Raw genomic sequence first — 20,201 nt, 5'->3', positions numbered from 1 at the left:
CAGCGCCACTGCCCCCGCCAACGCGGCGGTGCCGGAGGCGGCCTTGGAGGAGTACGCGGAGGCAGCGGCGAGGATGGTGGGAGAGGCGGACCGGCTGCGGGTGAACACGGCGAGGATGCTTTTGTCGGATATAAAGGAGGTAAACACAAACGAGGTAAACGTGTTCGTTCCAGCGCTCCCGCGTACCTCAGGTAAATCACGATGAGTGGAGTTAGTTTACATAAGTTATATGAATATACGTCCCGCCAATTTTGAGATTCGACTCCAAAATTGATTAAGGAACAACTGTTCATAGTCCTTCCTTATCAATTAATTATCAAGCCCTTCCTTATCATGAGATTCGACTCCAGATAATAAATATGAAGATAATGCAAATAAAATTAATTATCAAGCCCTTCCTTATCATAGTCACTCTGTTCACAGTTCAACTTCAATTGGATGCCAGGAACCACTGTTCACTCTGTTCCTCTGGAGATGAATATCAAATCTTGTGATCTCAGAAGATAATAATAACTCGAAGCGTAATTTTATTCGAATTTCATATAAGTACATAGCAGCGATCATACGTTAACACAGCTCGATCACTAGTTCTTCCATGAGCATAAACCAGAAAAGTGAGGAGTGAGGAGAGTGAGTTACTCGCACTCAAAGCCTGCGGAACTTCAGTGGAGCGCCATGCTGAGGTTGGAGGGTGAAAACCGCGGTCGGCGCATGAGAATACGACGGCGAGAGCTCGAAGGAAAACCGTTGCAGGATCATTCCCAGTGCCATCTTGGCTTCGAGCAGCGAATAGTTTTGACCGATGCAGACGCGGGGGCCGCCGCCTAACGGGAAGAACGCGAACTGATCCTTGGACGCCTTGGAGACGCCTTCAGCGAATCGCTCTGGATTGAACTCGCCCGCATCTTTGCCCCAGTACTCTCGATCGTTGTGGATGAACACGGCAGGAAGTGAGACCCCTACGCCTGCTGGGATCGACAAGTTCCCAATTTGCAATGGCTTGTATGTTGTTCTCTCGAGAATAGGCACAGGTGGGTACAGCCTGAGAACCTCGTACAGTACCATGGTTACCTGTGATGATCAAGAAGTCAGTACACATCTGCAGATCTTTCTCACACTAAAAAGGAGAAAAAACAACAACAAATCCTTACGATCTTCAAACGACCCAATCCTTCAAATTCAGGTTTGTTTTTGCCAAAGACTTGCAAAACCTCTTCCCTAGCTCTTTCTTGCCACTCAGGATGCATGCTTAATGTAACCAGCGCCATGGTAAACAAGATGGAGGTTGTTTCTTGGCCTGCAAAGAAAAAGAGCTTGCATTCTTCGATCATGTCTTCAGTAGTCATTCCGCCCTTTTTGTTTCCTGATTCTTGGGCGTCCTTTTGAGTGGACTCCAGCAACAGCCCCAAGAGGTCTTGTTTTGGCGGTTCACCCATCTTGATAGCCGCCTCCCTCTTCTTTATTATGCCCCTCAGAATCGACCGGACTTCGCGATAGATTGCTTTCCTTCTGTTGTTCTTAGGAGTAGGCAGAAATCTGCAAGACGATCCATCAATGCATTGTCGAAGACTTCAACATTTGGACGACAATCGAGTAACTCACCTGAAACCAGGGATATATATCGACTGCAAGGATAGCAGCAGCAGTTCAGCTTGCTCAGACTGAAGCTGGAAAATTCTTTTTCCTTCCTTGTAGCTACTACCAAAGGCGGTGTGAGCGATCACATCGGCGCTAAGGCCTTGCAGCTCCGGCCAAACATCAATTTCAGAAGACCCATCTGGACCGATCCTGCTCTCCCATTTCTCAATCATTTCAGTACAACAGGCCAACATAGCAGGCAGCATTCCCTGCGAGGAAACAGAAAAGGGAACGCGGAGCTTTCAAGTGAATTGAAATGCAAACACAAACATGCCAACACATAATGTAGATATTTTCACCTTCAGCTTCTCGAGGTGGAAAGCAGGGTTGAGAATCTTCCTGTGTTTAGCCCACTTTTCGCCATGGTAGCTGAAGACTCCAGTGGAGAGGAGATGTCCATAAGGGCCCAAATCAGGTCGTCCGATTTGATCGAACTTCTTAACTAGCACTTCCTTCACCAGCTCTGGTTCCATCAGAGTAACACGGGGAGTAGGCCCTAGCCAAGTGAAGGATGTTCTTCCGCCTACGCCAATTTGCATAAATGGACGAATCGAACAAGATTTCAACAAGTCGATCGATCTGATAAGGCGATGTAGGAGTACTTAAACGAGGGGGGCGAGAGGGCTCACCGAGCTCTTTAGTTTTGCGGGTGAGGAAAGCGGCGACGCGAGGGGCGATTTCGTGCGAAAGGGGCGGCATGGGCTTGGACTCCGCCTCTTCCATCAGGCGCCCCATCTCCTTGAGGTCGCCGAAGAGGAATCGGTAAGGGGTGCCGGCGAGGCCCTGCGCCCGGAGCATCCGCTCCAGCTGCCTCGGCCTCCACCACAGTGAGTTGAGCGCCTTCGCCGCCACCCACGCCGCCAGCAGCAGCGGCGGCAACCAGAGCAGCGCCCCGCTCTGGAGCAACCCTGACGACCCAGCCCAACCCATGAGAGCAGAAATTGAGGAAAGCACGAGACGGCCGGCATGGCCTTTAAGAAGGGAAAGATGGATTTGGTCGCATCAAAGAAAGATTCCATTTAGATAACGCTAGGCCGCATTCACATATAATCCGGGACCGGATTGTTCCCCTGATTATGAGTTGGTCCAGTTCTTATACGGATCAGAGGATCCGTCCCCATATAATTCGTGCTCGAAACCATGCCGAAATTTCTAGAATCGAGTTTGATAGTGGATTTTTGACTTTGTCCTTTAATTGAAGACTTTTTTACTAGTCAAATTAGGTATATCTATCTAATTTTAGTTGTATAATCTCCTATAATATTATCCAAGAGCGTCACAGTTTTGATCGTTCACTACAATTAAGAATTTATAATTTTCTTAATTGAAGGCTTTTTATAAGTTAAACCAGATAATATCTGTTAATTTTGTTTGTATCATCCCTCATAAAAACTCGACATTACAATCTACTCAAATTGTAAGATGTCACAATCTTTTAGGATTTCCCATGCCCGAAGATCAGATTTCGTGTCTATTTGTCTAAAAGTTTTGTCGGGACTCTTTATGTGTCCGTACCAACTTCTCGTGTGCAATTTGTCGACTTTTTTTTTTTTAAAAAAAAAAACTTGCAGTCAATTTTCGTCGCATTTATACAATATAACAAAATCGTTAATAAAAAATAATATTAGTTACTTTTTAAAAGACCCTCATTAATAATAAAGAATAAGTTTAAAATAGTAAGACTTCATTTTACTCGTATCATCTCTTATTATATTGTTTCAAAATGTAAAATTTTAAAATAAGAATTCAAAAGATGAATATTTTAAAAATTAACTTTTAAATATGTCCTACACATCTGATATATATATATATATATATATATATATATTATTTTTAATTTTTTATTTATTTTTTTAAAGTTAGGGGTTAAGCCCATTATAATTTACTCAAACAATTTAGAAATTGAATTATAATATTCAAGTAAAAATAATTTAAAATGAAAAAAATTAGATGCTCATGAATATAATATATAGTATTTAGGATGCGTAATTTTTTTTAATCTTTTTAAATTTTAGATTTAAGATTTAGAATTTAAATTTTAAGATATAGTATTTAGTATTTAGTATTTAGGATTTAGGGTGCGTATATATTTTTTAGGATTTAGAATTTAAAATTTAAGGTATAACATTTAAACTTTATGATTTAAGAAATTTAATATTTTTTTTTTTTAAAAAAAAAGAAAAGTAAAGGCGACGCTTAGAGGTCACGCAAGTGGCGGACCATAGATCACGGATGATATCGCTTAAAATTTTAGTCTACACATAATTGGTCGTTTTTTAAGTCTTCGTCTTATCTAGAACTCTAAAATAGAGTTTTACAGGCCACAGCACAATACAATTAGCAATTAGAAAGTCATTTTTTCTTTGTCGAACACTTATTTGTAAATTAAAGTATCTATCTAATTTTAGTCATCATCCCCTGTAATATTGTCCAAGAGTGTGGTTTATTATCTCCTCTGTGTTGATCTTGGGATGGATTGACGAGAGCGTTGAGACAAACATATTCATCTTTTACCACCATGCCACCAAGAGTATGATTTATTACTAGTGCAAGCAATTGTGCAAACAATGATGCAGGACCTTTTTTCAGTATCTCAAAAATTTCAACTTCAGTCAATTAACAAATATTTTTTTTAATAAATGATTGATTTAAAAATATTAAACTGATAGGTCATCTCTATTTCAGGTGTTTCTTGATTTAGTCGGTGAAAAATTATCGTGAAACTAAACTAGTAAGTCTGAGAATTAATCGGCACAAGTTGAATAACTAGTACCAACTAAAAAATGATAAAAGGTGAGATGTACTCCCTAAGCAACAAAGATTCAAATCTCACGTAAAATATATTATATTTAAAAAGTTGAAAAAATTTATAACGTTGGACTTGTCAACCAGAACTCATATGTGTTTTTTCATTTTTCATAGTGGTTGATGGGAGTTTTTATCAGACCGATTCGATCACCTATAAAATCAATCGATTCGTAAAAATTAGATATCTATTACTAAAAACAAAGAAAAAAACCTAAACATATGAACAGGACGGATCCAGGGGGCGGCATTGGAGGTCGCCCCTCGTCCTCCCTCCCTTGTCGACGGTGGAACTCCTAGTATTATGAAATTTCACCGGTGAAGATAGAGAATACCGTCTCTTGTTGCTCGTAAAAATCATCCCTCTTCATGGATCCGTCATTGTACATGAAACTCACCTCTCAATTGGTGGACCGGGAAGGACGCCCAAAATGTGGAACTCACTTGGATTTTAAGAAAAAAAAAACTCGAAATTATAATCTAGGTATAATCTTTTACAATTTGCAGTCTTTTCGAACTTCATCAACTTTCAAGATTTCGCTTGCTCAAAGATCAGGTTTGGTGTCTATTTGTCCGAAAGTATTACTTGCGTAACTTTATATGTCCGTGCTTATCATTTGTCATCTTCCTTACTTGCGCACAAAGTTACTTCATAGAATCAACTACGTTTGCATACAAAGTTACAATCATCACAGCTGCCATCATCATCATCGTCGTATAACAAAATCGTTAATAAGAAATAATATCAATTGTATCCTCACGGAAATTTTAATTCTCATAGAGTTCCACTCCAAACGGGAAACAAATCATTATTCTCCATTATATTTCAAAAATAACTCTTCTTTATTATCTTGTCTAGATGGAATAGGCGTGACCAACTAACCACTTCTCATTATGAACTTCTAGAATTCATCCGAATCGTTGAACAAGTCAAATTCAAAAATAGTGGATGAACTAAACCTGTCATTCTTGCTGATTAATCTTCCGCCAAGACTTCTAGAAGACTTAAAGGGAGCTGACAACTTCTGCAATAACTTAGTTGTGGTTGCAGGCGCAGTGCCACCGTCAAAGTTCTAGAAGATGGCGACCACCATAACTCAACGTCTCGTGGCGGCCACAGGCTGCCGTGGCAGAGCTGTATGGGCGACCATGTATATTTCTTAATGCATCAAGTAGAGGTCAGATTTACTTTTAACAGTCATTGTCTCTTCTGAAATTGTGCCACTGCTTACTTTTGACAATCAAAGAAGTAAACGCAAATAAAAGAAAAAAACAAACACGCAAAGTACAGATACGAGCATTGACTTTGTGTGGATAAAAGTCGAAAGTATTAATTGAGCCAGCATTTCCAGTTTTACACTTGCAAAGGTTGGCGCTCGTTGTGTTCATACCTTCTACAATGTGTGCCGGATTGTGTTGATCAACCTTGAACGTGAGTCAACCAACAATTTGACTTGCTGTAATTTTTACATGAGTTCAATAACTTAACACATCTCCAGAAGACCCCAAATAAGCTCCATATTCAAGATATGTGATAACTAGAAACATCACCGGTGCAATAACAACCTAGCTAGAATAAGCATCAACTAACTCTAAAATCTTAGCACAATAAGTTAGCAATCACAACTCGAATCGAACATGTTATAGGTTACTAAGAGAATACACCAAGACACGACTAGCACCATAACTCATGTGGCAACCACTGACCAACCTGGTTAGAGTAAGCATCAAGTTGTCGAGCACAACTTGATGCAAGTATTTAGAATCCATCCATCAAACACATTGTACGGGCATACACCAAGACACCAACATGTACATTATGAGAATACCACAGAAGAACCTAGCTTAGCATTGCCAAAGGAACTTATTAGTATGGCGTTCCGTCGTCTCAGAGCTTCCTATGGCCATGCGCTCCCTCCTACTTGTGTATCTATTGGCAACAACACAACAATGTGAGTATCAATTTCAATGTTGAGAATAGTTTTAACGATGCAGAAAAGAGAGATCATTTTGATAGTTAAACAAGAAGGATTAGAATTTATTGGCCTAGGCATGTAAATGAGGCATATACAATATTTAAGCATTTAAAGTAATGCTTGCATCAAAATGACAGCTCCATTGTGCTAGTTTGACCTACATAATTTGTTGCAACAAGTTGACGAAAAGACAATGTATTAAAAATAATGACCCAAACTGTAAGGACAAATGCCTAAAGCGTATATGTGTGAGAGGGCTGACACTTTTCACTGGATACTTGCATGCTAGGCTGCTGCGGTGCTGCCACGAGATATTAGACTGATGTTGTAACGAAAACAAGGTTGACAATTTCATATGAACAGGGTTGACATCAATAATTTGCTTTAGGCTGATGTTACCATGCACATGCATTATGAAGTCCATCAAAATAACAATTGGACTCCAGACAATCCAAAAATTTAGAGCGCTTCTCTCTCAATGGTCCTAAATTCCCTCTGGGACAATGAATCCTACGAGTTAAACCTTTTCAAGTCAACTACAACCATACCATTATATTAGTTTATCGTTTAGAACTCATAATGTTCATTCTAACACAAACCTTCCACCATACCACTAGAAGTTTTGCCTTCTCTTAGACAATTCTACAGCGTGGTCACATAGAGTAAGGATGGACTAGTTTTGGAATGTATACATGCTTGAGTTTCTCAACTAAAGAGATTAAGATAATATGAGGTACAGTGGATACTAAACACAATACAGAACCTTCAAAAAAAGCAAAAAACAATAACGTTTTATTTTTATCTCCGATAGGTGAACGTGAATTTTTGGATAGGTCTTATCTCCAAATGCGTTGCCAGGTCAATGCATGTAGTGAAGAGTTATGGTTTGGACCATAAAAATGAAAGGTTGTGACACAAATTCAAGAGGAATATTACTAAGTGATCATTTGGATAGTGCCAGTCAGGTTGACAAGATGCAAAAGTTGCAGGTATGTTTATTAGCAAATAGCTAAAAAAAGGAGAAACCTGGATTAGATGGACAAGATCAACTATACAAAATGGGACCAAAGAGAGGTCATTTACAAATAGTAGTGTGATGACCAGTATAAGGGAGGAATCAAGTGATCCAGGTTTTGATTTCACTATATTGGATAGTGGGTGAACTAGCATTTGAAAGCATTTGCAATTCTACAATAAAACGAACATCAAAGAACTGTGCGTACAATTGCTGCTTGCAATTCCTAAATCGTGCAAGCAAACAAACTCAGATACAAAATACAGGCATTGATGAAATCATGAAACATGTACAAGTCTACCTTAACTTAACATGCCGAATGATTGTCCAGATTGTCACAACAACCGCAATTTTCCAGTTACTGAATCAATATCTGCTTTTCTCCCTATTAGTCAACCACAAATAACAGAAATTGCACAAATTTCATTGCAGTCATATATAAAAAGTTCTCAAATCATGCGCCATATGTAATATGAAGCATAAAAATAGCCACATGAAATATGAAGCAAAAATACAGCCACATGAATATGATCTTTTTTCAGCTTTTTGTTTTGGGATTTCTCAGGCTAAAGCTTGGTCTGTCTAAAGCTTCCACATAGAACCCACAAAAGAAAATGGAAGCCACATCAAGTTGTATCTCAGCATAAACAAATAATAATAATAATAATAATAAACAGGTGAAAAGAAAAACTGGAAAAGATCCACAGTACTTTAGGCTATCGGAAGACATCCAGATCAAATTATCACTCCTGGTAATTCGAACTAGCTTTGATTTAAAAGTTTCCAAAGTCTAAAAACAAAATCAACGTAAGCAATTGAAGGAAATGAAAATTTGACTTTGCCAAATCAACCGGAGATGATTTTTTTAATAAACAAAACCTGAGACTAATTTTATTTGATCTGGCTTGGATCAAATGTTTCTCTTTATTATGCATTCATTCTGTTTTGACCCCCCACACATATTTGTATCATATTAAATGTAAAACAGAAACCAATATAGATACTCATTAGACAATATCCAAGTCAGTAAGGATTCTACCTGGTCCAATGGCGAGTACTGTCCTTGATCCTGCTAAAACCTGGTAAACATAGGCAACAAAAAAGAACCATGAACAAGAATGCAGAAAACCATGAAAAGAAATGCATAATGAGAAACCCAACCAGATAAAATTTGATGATTCAAGATTTATCATATTTCCTGTAGTCCCTGTGACAGGGTGAAGGAAAAAGGAACAAAAAATTGCTCCTTTACAAAAAACACAAAAAATTTATCATGCATCCACAACACACACAAAAAACATTTACTTAGTCTCAAGTCCCTCCAGGCAAATTACCCAAACCCAGATAATTATGTTTTTTTTTTATCATTTGTATAGATGTTGATGTAAAACTCTAATTATTAAATATAATTATTTAACCGCACAAAAAAAATTATCTATGCAGTTCATCCCTCCCTGAATTTCTTTTTTTCAGTTCCGTCCCTGGTCACACCAGCTCGGACTCATTCATCCAAGCCTGGCAACAGGCCTAGAAGTGTCGCCCGAGCCCAATGACTACCCCGAAGGTGTCGCCTAGGCCTGATGATGGGCAGTCCCAACAATGCGTTCGGACTCATCGCGTGGTCCTGGCGACGAATCAAACAGAAACAGGCTATGCAGGTAAATTGTAAGTTAGGGTCTAATTAAATAACTTTAAGTTAATAATTTTAATCAACTCCTAACTATGATTAGGATAATTTAAATAGACTTAATTAAAGTCTAATAAAATTATCTCATTCTATATATATATATATATGATTAAATTTTAAATTTTTTATTAATATATTTTATTAAAAATAAATATTATAAAGAATAATGATTATTTATAATTTTATGTATAAAAAATAGTAAACAAAAAATTAACCACTTAGGCACTGCCTACCGCCGAGGTGGTCACTAACCGCCTGTTGGAAGGTAGTGGGCTCTCAAAAACTTTCTAGGAAGAGAAGAAGAGTTGTAGTATAATGACATTGTATTGAAAAAATACTTCTTATCTTGCAACTTCACATTACATGAATATTTATACTACTCAATAGAAACTACTAGACCATACATCATTAATTAGATACATGAAATTATTTTATCTAGATACATGAATTACAAAATTCATGTTTCAATTGGTTCATGTACATAAAACATTTATGGTTCATGTATTCAACTTCTAATACTCCACCTTAAACTCGAATCTTCTTTACTCCAAGCATGAACCTCAATCTTTGAAAATCATCATATTTGAGTGGCTTTGTAAAAATATCAACAACTTGATCCATAGTCTTCACATACTCAAGTTCAACTTCTTTCTTTGCAATGTATTCCCAAATAAAATGATATCTTGTATCAATATGCTTGCTATGTTCATGAAACACAAGATTCTTTGCCAAACTTTGAGCTGACTTATTATCAATCATGATCCTTAGAGCATCTTCTTGCTCCAAACAAAGTTCCTTTAACAATCTTCTCAACCATATAGCATGGCAAATGCTAAGTAACTGCAACATACTCAGCTTTACAATTAGAAAGTGTCACAATAGCTTACTTCTTTGAATTCCACGAAATTGCATTATTTCCCAAAAAGAATATAAAACCAGTTGTGCTTTTTCTATCAACAATGTCACCAGCAAAATCGTTATCACAATAGCTCGACAACTTGTAGTTGCTAGAGGATGAATAAAGAATACCATAATCAAGAGTACCTTTAATATAACAAAGTATCCTCTTAGATGCCAACATATGAGACTCAGTTGAATCCTCCATAAATTGACTCACAACTCCAACTGCAAATAAAATGTCGGGTCTTGTACAAGTCAAGTATCACAAGCTCCCAATAAGACATTTGAAAGCAATTGGATCAATCTTCTCTTCTCCTTTCTTCATTTTGGATAGTTGCGCTCCAAATTGCATAGGGGTATTAACTGATTTGCAATTAAACATATTGAACTTCTTAAGAATCTCTTTTGCATAACTCTCTTGTGAAATAGAAGTTCCATCCTCCATTTGCTTTACTTGGATTCCCAAGAAATAAGTCATGAGTCTCATATCAATCATCTAATATTCATGACTATCTTGAATTCTTTAATTATTTCCTGTGAATATAGGATCGTCCACATAAATGGAAACAAGTAAGAAACTCTGACCTTCTTCTTTCATATAGAGTGCATACTCGTGGGTGCATCTCATGAAACCACTTTCTTGCAAATATTTGTCAAGACGATTGTTCCAAGCTCTGGGCGCTTGTTTAAGACCATAAAGTGTCTTCTTTAGCTTCAAGACCTTGTCATCGTGCCCCTTAACCACATATCCAATAGGTTACTCAATGTAAACATCTTCATTAAGATAACCATTAAGAAAGGCAGATTTAACATCTAACTAATAAATCTTCCAATGATTTTGAACGGCAACAGATATCAATAAGCGAATTGTCTCCATTTAAGCTACCAGAGCAAATACCTCGTCATAATCAATGTCTTGTACACTCATTTGATACCAATAGTCTCATGGTCTTTTGAAATAGATACTAACTCCCAAGTATCATTCTTCACAATGGCTAGCATTTCTTCATCCATGGCTCCTCTCCATTTCTCATCCTCTTTTGCTTCTTCAAAGCTCAAAGGTTCAACCTCTGCAAGTAAACAAAACATATCATTTCATCAATAACATGAGTCTCATTGTATATGTCACTTCGATATTTTAGAGTCTTTTCTCCCGAAGATGATCCCGACGTCATTGATAACCCAAGTGCATGTGGAGTTGCCAGTGGAGTAGATTTCTCTTGGACTTCTTTTTCCACATCAAAGTAAGGAGAAAATCATAAGACCCTTCTTCTTCCTTAGAGCTCTAATCCCACGATGCATCTTTGTTAAATTCTACATCTCTACTAATCACCACTCTTCCTTTATGTGGATTGTACAATCTATACCTCTTGGAATTTTCATCATATCCAATGAAAATAAGTTTCTAACTCCGATCATCTAACTTGGATATTCCTTGTTCATGGATATGTGCAAATGCAATGGATCCACATACTCGTAGATGTGATATAGTTGGCTTCCATCCACTCCATGCTTCTTGAGGTGTTACGTTCTTCAAGCTCTTTGTTAGAGATCGATTTGAAAGTTACACAGCACATGCACAACTTCTGCCCAAAACTCCTTAGACATGCCTTTATATTTTCACATACTCCTTGCCATATTAAGTATTGTCTTATTCTTCCTTTCAGCAACTCCGATTTGTTGGATGATCTTGGAACGGTCAAAAGACAACAAATTCCATGCAACTCTCAAAAGTTGTTAAATTCATTAGATGTAAATTCATCACCCCTATCAATTCTTAATGCTTAAATTTGATATATACTTTCTTTTTCAACAAGAGCTTTGAACTTTGTGAATATACCAAATACCTCAGGTTTGTGCTTCAAAAAATAGACCCATGTCTTTCTACTGAAATCATCAATAAAGAGCACAAAGTAATAGCTTTTACCGAGAGATTTGGGCTTGATAGGACCACAAACATTAGCATGGACAAGTTGGAGTGATTTAGTTGCTCTGGAAATGGATTGCTTTAGAAAGCTCTTTCTCGGATGCTTGCCTAGTAAGCATGCTTCACATAATTGATTAGGATGATCAATTTTTGGAATCCCTTTCACCATCTTATGATCTTCCAAAGCTTTGAGTCCATCAAAATTCAAATGATCAAACCTCATATGTCAAATCCATGATGGATCTTGGATACATGTCCTCAAGCACATAGGTCCACAATTCTTCAAGTCCAATAAGAACATCCTGTTCTTAGTCATAGACACCTTAGCAATAAGGTTAGAATCTTGATCTCGTATCTGAAGCATATAATCATTCGTATTGATCTTGTAATTTCTTTCTAAAAGTTGGCCAATACTGCAAATATGGCTAGTCAATTTTGAACATAATAAACATCACAAAGTATTTTATGACCACCATTCTTTGTTTCAAGGAGAATTATACCTTTGCCTTCAATCTTCACCTTTGTGTTGTCTCCAAAACTTGCAAAACCTTTCTTGTTTGTATCAAGCTCCACAAATTTACTTTTATCACCCGTCATATGATTGCTAGCACCATTATTAAGGTACCATGTGTTTGGTTTTCGAATAGAATCCTCCTTGAGTGCAACAAACAAGGATTGCTCTACATCATCTTCCTTGTTCTCCAGTAGATTTGCCTCTTCATCTTCCATATTTGATTAACACTCCCAAGAATAATGTCTAAATTTATGACAAGAATAACATTAAATTTAAGATCTATTTCTTCTATCATCAAACCTCACATGGTTACCTCTTCCTCTTGCTCTTCCACGACCTCTTACAGATGTTTGATTTCTTTTATCAAACTAAGAAGGTTACTCATCTCTCCCTTGACCACGACTATGTACTAAACCTCAGCCTCTGCCTCGTCCTTGCCCACGACCTCTACTAGAACCACCTCCTTTGATTTTCAAATTAGTCTTTGCTTATAATACATGTTCTGATTGTTCTTGCTTTCCACGGTTCATCCTTTCTTCATGAGCCTGTAATGATCCATTTAATTCATCAACGGTCATGATCTTCAAATCTTTGGATTCTTCAATTGCAACAACAACATGATTGAACTTTGTGTTAAGAGAGAGTAGTACCTTCTCAATTACCCGAATGTCAGGCATGGTTTCTCCAAGTCTCTTCATTTGATTGACAACAGCAAAAACTCTTGTAAAGTAGTCGGAGATATGTTCACTCTCCTTCATAGAGAGTGATTCAAACTCAACCCTTAGGGTGCATTTGGTTCAAGTCATCATGTATAACCTTGTGATTACCAAGTAATCACATAACCAAGATTATGGGGAATAAAACATAATCTAATGTTGTTTGATTCAACCATGTAACAAAAACGTGTTTGTTTGAAGTTTTAATGTATAACCTGGTTTAATATTTTACTATATTACCCTCCGCTATAAAAACTAACTATACATATTATTTTTCTTTCTTTTTAAACTTTATTATTATTATTATTATTTTTGGACTTTATTTTTCTCTATTTTTTTTAACATTTTTATTGCATTTTTTTGTTTTTCTTTTTTTTAGTTTACGTTTTTCTCTTTTTTAAGTTCGTTTTTTTTTGTTTCTTTTTTTTTAGTTGACGTTTTTCTCTTTTATTATTATTTTTTTTTTAGTTTACGTTTTTTTACTTTAAAATGAATTTTCCGTTATAAAAAGTAAAAAAAGTTAACCGCGGAATCAAGAAAAATCTTACTTTTCCGAAGTTTTCCGATTCCGGGTTGCATGCCCCTTTTACTGATGTGTCGGGTATGGATCATTACTCGGGAATCGTCGATTACTTAAACCAAACAAGATTTTCGTTGATAACCTTGGATGGATAACCAAGGTTATCAAGGATAACCTCCAACCAAACACACCCTTAGAGTTTGAAGTCGCACCTTCATTACCTTGTCTACTCCCATAATAGAGTTACAAAGCGTCTCCCACGCTTTTTTTGATGTTGTCTCATTGGTTATTTTCTCGAACATGTCTTCATCCAAACCTTGATGGATGATGGTGAGAGCACCTTGATCTCTCTTTCTGTCTTTCTTCAAAGCATCCTTTTGGTTTTGAGGTAGAGTTGCCACATCTAAGGGCTTTTCAAAACCATTTTCAACGATATCCCACACTCCTTGAGATCCAAGAATAGCCTTCATTCTAAGTGACCAATTCTCATAGTTGAGTTTGGTAAGTTGGGGGTATTGGAAAGAAAATGATTTTGATGCTAGATACCACTATGTTGGAAGGTGGTGGGCTCTCAAAAACTTTCTAGGAAGAGGAGGAGTTGTAGTATAATGACTTTGTATTGAAAAAATACTTCTTATCTTACAACTTCACATTACATGAGTATTTATACTAAATAGAAACCACTAGACCATACATCATTAATTAGATATATAAACTTATTCTATCCAAATACATGAATTACAACTTACAAGATTCATGTTTCACTTGGTTCATGTATATAAAACATTTATGGGTCATGTATTCAAGTTTAATTCAACTTCTAACACAGCCCGGCCACCGCCGATTGCCATTTACAACATTGGTTTTTATCACATCAGAATGCACAGATACTAGCTTCATTGATTGCATGACATTTGAAAAGTGGAAGCCACACACAATTCACATTGCTAATGGTCTTATGCTGAGTAAGCTTAGTAAACTACCTCCAATCAGAAGCCTGATATTGTCACTAGATTTCACAAATTTAATAAAAGATAAAAACCAACGCATCGGAAAAAAAATTCCAACTAATTTTATAATAAATCCAATTATCACATGGCACTTCGACAAGTGTTTATCGTATCAACCTTTTATATTGTTTACCATAGTTAAGGGGAAAATTATTTTTGACCATAGTCATGCTTTTTAGTTATTTAACATAAGTACAAAAACCAGAAGAGGACCTGCGTGCGCCCAGCATCCGCTACAATAAAAGTTGGCAAGCCACAACGGTCTGCTATTTCCTTCAGCTTATTCCTAATGAGGTTAATTGGAAAAGGTTAATGCTGATGTTTATTAAACACAGAATAAATCTGATAAAAACTCTTACATCTCTTGCTGATTCTTGCATGATAACACTATTTTAGCTTGCCCATATTGTTCCCATGCTCTCAAAAGAGAGCGATGGCTGCAAGAAAGAGGAACCAGCAAGCACTTATTATATTTAGGTAGATGTCATATACGCTCAAATAATAGCTCAAGGGGCAAAAAATTAGATCAGTTAGGATAAAAATGACATGGAGCTGGGTAAAATATGTAAAGCAATGGTAAAATATAAATAAATAAATGAAATATACTGTTAATTGAGACAAAATATATTAAAGACCATTGGCACCTTTGAAGCAAGTCCACGTACAAGCCAGTGGCTGCATCTGCCATTTCATGATTTGCCATGATTAGTCAATAATAAAGGACCCAGAAACATATTTCAAATTGTGTGAATATGTAAATGGAATTGTGTTGAGCAGATTAAAGTTACAAAAATTGGCACCAGCCATATGTTCATTTAATAATTCATTCATTTGGCAGCTGTGCTTGTTTTTTGATGATAACCAGCAGATTCAGCTTACCTCTTAAATCGTAACGAGCGCGAAAGTTAGAATTTGTAAAGCATGTCAAAGGATGAAACAGATGACAAAAGTTGTATTGAAGAAAAGATAAAACTCACGAGCACATTGAGAAGCAATTTTTCCAACACTCATCTTCAAATCTTGCCGAACAACTAGGACCTGCACATGTATACATGTCCTTCATGTATTATGTACTAGAAACTAGTATGCTAAGGCATGGCCTAAAATACAACATGACATAGTATTCAAAGCATGTCGAAATAAATTCTTTTATTCTGCTTATTTGTGATACTCAAACTGAAAACAGTATCCTATGCCATCATACGAAAAAAAAATCAAACTATCAAACGAGGAGTTCCTTTGGTTTGTCATATTGCCTCGGGTGCAATAAGTAAGAAAAAGGAACATGAGTTATAATGGCATATTGCAATGAGGAAAACTAATTTTTCTCTTTGCACAAAAACAGATGACTTGGCATATTGACTCACAAAGTCATCCAACTAAATAGATCTACTTCCATAAGCATTAGAAAAGGGAAAATTACTAATCAACTATCCAAGATTTTGTCAATGTGTTTCTGGGAAGAACTGTGGATTTGAGAACATGGCATTCATCTTTAGGCTATTCCCTAAAGTTTAGTGCCTGGCGATTGAACAAAAACATTAGAAATGAATGTGAAATGTTGCTCAAATTTTTTATACCAGAGACATTAACTCATCATGTTAAGCAATAATTTGAAAAGTCTCAAATCCTTTATACCAGAGATAGTACATCATCATGTTAAGTACTAAGAATCAGTACTAGTACTATTATCCTCATGCTTGTTGAGTGCCCCAAGTCAACTACCTAAATTCGATTTTCATTCTTCTAAAGTTGGAAATTTTGGCAAAAAAAAAAAAAAAAATGTTTATGACACGCCTCTTGGCTCGAAATCAAGCAAAAAGACTCATAGCAATTTCTCTTGAATGATAAAGTATATCTCATGTTTCTTAAACATCCTCGTACGGAATAATGGGATTAGAGTTCGATTATTTTAACAGAAAGAGTCGAATCCGGGCAGACCAAAGCTATCGTTTAATAGGGAAAACCTACCACAAGAAAATGTTTGACACTCTTCCTCTATCTAGGAGTATCAAGCAGTGAAGCAAAAAAAAAAAAAAAAGTTAAATTAGAGGAAGAAGGCACACAGCGTATCCAAAAAGTCCACGCGCGTCAAAATCTTCTCCAAAACTTACCATTTTGAGCTCTTCGCCAAGTCCGGCAGGAGATGAAGAAACAGCCTCCGCCCCCGGTCCGCGTTTGTTCGTACGGTATGGGGACTTGGGCTTGGGATGATAACTAGCGCGCGATGCTGAAAGATCAAAAAATAAGCCCATGAGGAAACCGATTAGTAGTCCAGGGAGAAAGTTCTCCGGCTTCAAACTGCGAGCGAGCCATGGCTCCTCCTCCTTCTGCGAAAAGAGCAAGAGATGAAGTGAAGAAGAAGAAGAAGAAAAGAGAGGGAGGGAGAGGGAGATGTACGTGCTTGGAAGGCATGGATTGCTTTCGCCCAAATGGCACCATCGACTCGAAAATCGCCCGTTGCTGTGCTTTTATCCTCCACAGGGAAGACGATAAAACAGCCGAGTTCACAGCTTTCGATAAAGGTCAGCTTTATTTTTTTTATGGGCCGACCTGGGCCTCAGCGGGTTTACCCGTTTTCACTATAAGATTAATGCTCAGTAGTCAGTTACTCAGTTTATTTATTTATCGGACGAACCGGGCTTGGGCTGGTTTGCCCGTTTTCACTATAAGTTTTATTTAGGGCCGACCTTGGCCTGAACGGGTTTTTTTAAGACCCGTAAACCTGTAAACGCACCCTTAAAATTTGGTGAAAAAACTCTTTTGTTTTATTTCTCTTTTCTCTTAGAACCCCTTAAAACAGCTTGAGCACCTTTCGGAGTATCTCCTTAGCCACGAGCCCATTGATCATCGGTTGCAAACTCATGGTCTACTTGTGAGCCTACTACCCTAAAACGGTTGGTCGCAAGCTCATAGTGTGTTTAACTCATTGGGTGCAAGCTCTTGGCTTGTCCAATCTAATTTGAAAAGAAAAACAAGTTTGGAGCTTTTATGATTTCGAGTTTAGGTTGAACTTTCAGATGAAAATAATTTGACGACAAAAAAACATAAAACAAATTAAAACTCTCAATGGACATCAAACTTTTTTCAACTGGAATAGCTTGATCATTCTAAAGGGCTTACAAACTTGAATAAAGAGTATAAACAAATTCAAGGGACAATAGTATCCTTGTGATATAAATTAGAGTTCTTTTGGTCAGCCAAAATCAAGCTATGTGACTTGGGATGAGGGATATCTTGGGTAACTCACTTAGGTGAAATACATCATTTAATTTGTTAAATATCAAAATATGATCCGTATTAAAAGTAAGTTAGATCGAGCACTTTAATAAAATGTTACTTTACAAATGAATTTTGTTATAAATATTCTAAATCACTCACATATTAATGAAATATGTGAGTGACCCAATTTAAATTTAGTGACTGATATTTTGGTCGCTAAATATAGCAATCAAAATTATAGTTGGTCTTAATGATCAATGATTTCTATGGTAAAATGATCTTTTTATAGTAAATATATATGTACTTAATACTTTGTCCATGTACATAACAAAGAAAAAAATTATGTCCCATTACCTTATTTTGCTCCCATTAATTAAATAGAAAATCGAGATTAATTAATAATCAATGCAAAACACTCGTGCGATTACATCGTGAAACATACAAGTCATTTGCGCACACACATGACCAACCACGTACAAATACAATGTGGTAATTAAGCTGGATCATTATCTATAAATATATACCACACTAGATATATATTTTACTAATTAATTGATTATAATTCTTAGTATATATAGGCACTATAATTTGCTACATAATTTCTTCACAAAAGCTCCTTTGGACCTCATAAGCCAATTCTTCAACACTTAGTTGGCATTGAAGTCCAATCTGTAGTCAAATTAAATTAGCACATAAACATTTGATCTGAACATATATATTTAGATCGATAGGTAAGTAATCGAACGTAGAACATAGACATTAATTAATTACCTTGACGATGAAGGAGTAGAGGACAGTGTCTTCCATGCTGCTGATGTTGAGATGGAGTATCTCGAAGGCCTGGCTCTCCAGCACGCTTATGATCCTGACCACCTGGCCCGGGATCCTCCTCGACAGCGTCCGCAGCAGCACGTTGGGGCCCGACAGCTTAGCCTCGACGTCCGCCACCGCCGAGTTGCAGCAGGCGCCCAGCTCCTTGACGACACCGAGGCTGCCGCCGCCGCCGCCGTCCGAGGGGCTGCTGCTCGACGCGGTGCGCGGCGACGGCGTGAGTTGGTGGCCGTGCCGCAGCTGCTGCGGCCGCGGGCTGGGGCTGGGGCTCAGGCTCTTGCGCTTCTTCTTGGCCTCCAGCGACTGCACCAGCTGCTGCAGCTCCTTGATGAAATCTATGGCTCCTCCTATGATCGAAGCTTGGTCTCCCTTTCTCCAAACACGTACACATTATTTGATAGATACAGTAAACGCCTAAAGTAAATCTTAAACCTTATAAAACCCTAATATTAATACATGTACACATGCATACCCTTTTGATGTAGAAGGATGGGGTGAGAGAACGCAGGACCTTGAGGTGCTCGTTCATCTGCCTTCTCCTGTTCCTCTCCACAGCGATATGCGACATGGCAGCTGGCTCGACCGCTGCTTCCTCCTCCTCTCGATCGATCGATCGATCGATGGCGTATTAATAGAAACGGCAGTGAGCATTAAATGTAATGGCTGCCGCCTCGTGAAGGGCGGGAAGGGATGCATGGATGCATGCATATGCATATGTATATATAATGCATGCATGGACGACGGCGTTTTGGTAGCCATAATAAAAACAGGAAAATTATTACACTGATCACAAACTCGGGCTGGGGTTTGTTGGTATATATTTAATATTCCACATTGCATGCTCTCACGGGTCTCTCCCGACCTTGATATAACTTGGAGTCATGTGCGAGTGCATGGAAACGGGAGCTCCAACTTGATCCATCATCCATCCAAACCGGGGTTGGTTAATAGCTAGCTAGCTCGAGAGCTATATATAAATAACAGGCGATTCTTTAAACCATTTAATAGTATTAAATTTATTAAAAAATTGTTATAGCATTCGCAAAAGTGGCTCTAACAACTACTTCTTAAGCCATTTAATTAGACGTGCTATGGATGATCTTCCTCGTCACGCTAGCGGTGCTTCTCTCCCTGCCTCCTTGGAGCTGCGGGTCAATCTGTTCTCCGGTTGGACGGACCTCAGTATATCCTGCAAATCAAGAGCATGCATGTCAGTAGGGGCCGGTGTTATTGACGTCGCCCTCTGATTACTGGGACAACTTCGGACTGAGAGAGACGAATTGCTCGCTTACAAGTGAGAGAAAGTTCTGAGAGAGAGATGAATAGACTTCACTTGAGAGACTAAAACGATCGTATCCTCATATATCTTGGTCGATTCTACTAAATAAAAAAAATTCTATAAAAAGGTAAAATTCGTTGTCTTGACGGTCTCCATGATTG

General features: G+C 37.6%; 4 protein-coding genes across 8 annotated transcripts; all 4 read right to left on the bottom strand.

Annotated features, from left to right (window-relative positions):
• Nucleotides 1–504: 504 nt before the first annotated feature.
• Nucleotides 505–2,590, bottom strand: LOC121989000 (cytochrome P450 72A397-like). Its single transcript, XM_042542768.1, has 5 exons — nt 2,268–2,590; nt 1,938–2,161; nt 1,603–1,847; nt 1,152–1,536; nt 505–1,071 (listed from the first exon to the last, which is right to left on the bottom strand). Exons 1-5 carry the CDS (start codon nt 2,566–2,568, stop codon nt 646–648), a joined length of 1,581 nt encoding a protein of 526 aa, XP_042398702.1. The 5' UTR covers nt 2,569–2,590; the 3' UTR covers nt 505–645.
• Nucleotides 2,591–6,043: 3,453 nt separating this feature from the next.
• Nucleotides 6,044–17,223, bottom strand: LOC121988998 (probable peptidyl-tRNA hydrolase 2). Of its 2 annotated transcripts, none has more exons than XM_042542764.1 (9): nt 17,109–17,223; nt 16,823–17,038; nt 15,686–15,746; nt 15,353–15,389; nt 15,068–15,145; nt 14,922–14,994; nt 8,474–8,513; nt 7,736–7,819; nt 6,044–6,376 (listed from the first exon to the last, which is right to left on the bottom strand). In XM_042542764.1, exons 1-8 carry the CDS (start codon nt 17,148–17,150, stop codon nt 7,770–7,772), a joined length of 597 nt encoding a protein of 198 aa, XP_042398698.1. In that variant the 5' UTR covers nt 17,151–17,223; the 3' UTR covers nt 6,044–6,376; nt 7,736–7,769. The 2 variants fall into 2 exon arrangements, with proteins under 2 accessions (XP_042398698.1, XP_042398697.1); XM_042542763.1 differs by having other exon boundaries at nt 6,044–6,373.
• On the bottom strand, nt 10,436–13,564 carry LOC121988999. Of its 4 annotated transcripts, none has more exons than XR_006114150.1 (3): nt 13,113–13,564; nt 12,776–13,007; nt 10,436–12,705 (listed from the first exon to the last, which is right to left on the bottom strand). XR_006114150.1 is itself a non-coding variant. In XM_042542765.1 (3 exons), exons 1-2 carry the CDS (start codon nt 12,675–12,677, stop codon nt 10,946–10,948), a joined length of 375 nt encoding a protein of 124 aa, XP_042398699.1. In that variant the 5' UTR covers nt 12,678–13,564; the 3' UTR covers nt 10,436–10,757; nt 10,920–10,945. The 4 variants fall into 4 exon arrangements, 3 of the variants coding, with proteins under 3 accessions (XP_042398699.1, XP_042398701.1, XP_042398700.1); XM_042542765.1 differs by having other exon boundaries at nt 10,436–10,757; nt 10,920–11,091; nt 12,449–13,564; XM_042542767.1 differs by having other exon boundaries at nt 10,436–11,091; nt 12,449–12,705; nt 12,776–13,564.
• Nucleotides 17,224–18,521: 1,298 nt separating the features above from the next.
• Nucleotides 18,522–19,361, bottom strand: LOC121991402 (transcription factor MUTE-like). The gene is made up of 3 exons (XM_042545409.1): nt 19,234–19,361; nt 18,702–19,130; nt 18,522–18,599 (listed from the first exon to the last, which is right to left on the bottom strand). The coding sequence occupies exons 1-3, from the start codon at nt 19,327–19,329 to the stop codon at nt 18,522–18,524; spliced, it is 603 nt and encodes a 200-aa protein (XP_042401343.1). The 5' UTR covers nt 19,330–19,361.
• Nucleotides 19,362–20,201: the final 840 nt, after the last annotated feature.

The sequence above is a fragment of the Zingiber officinale genome, chromosome 6B, assembly GCF_018446385.1.
Source record: "Zingiber officinale cultivar Zhangliang chromosome 6B, Zo_v1.1, whole genome shotgun sequence".
In the NCBI taxonomy this organism is placed as follows: domain Eukaryota; kingdom Viridiplantae; phylum Streptophyta; class Magnoliopsida; order Zingiberales; family Zingiberaceae; genus Zingiber; species Zingiber officinale.
Note: the sequence above shows the minus strand (reverse complement) of the source record. Positions and strands in the feature narration are given on the sequence as shown.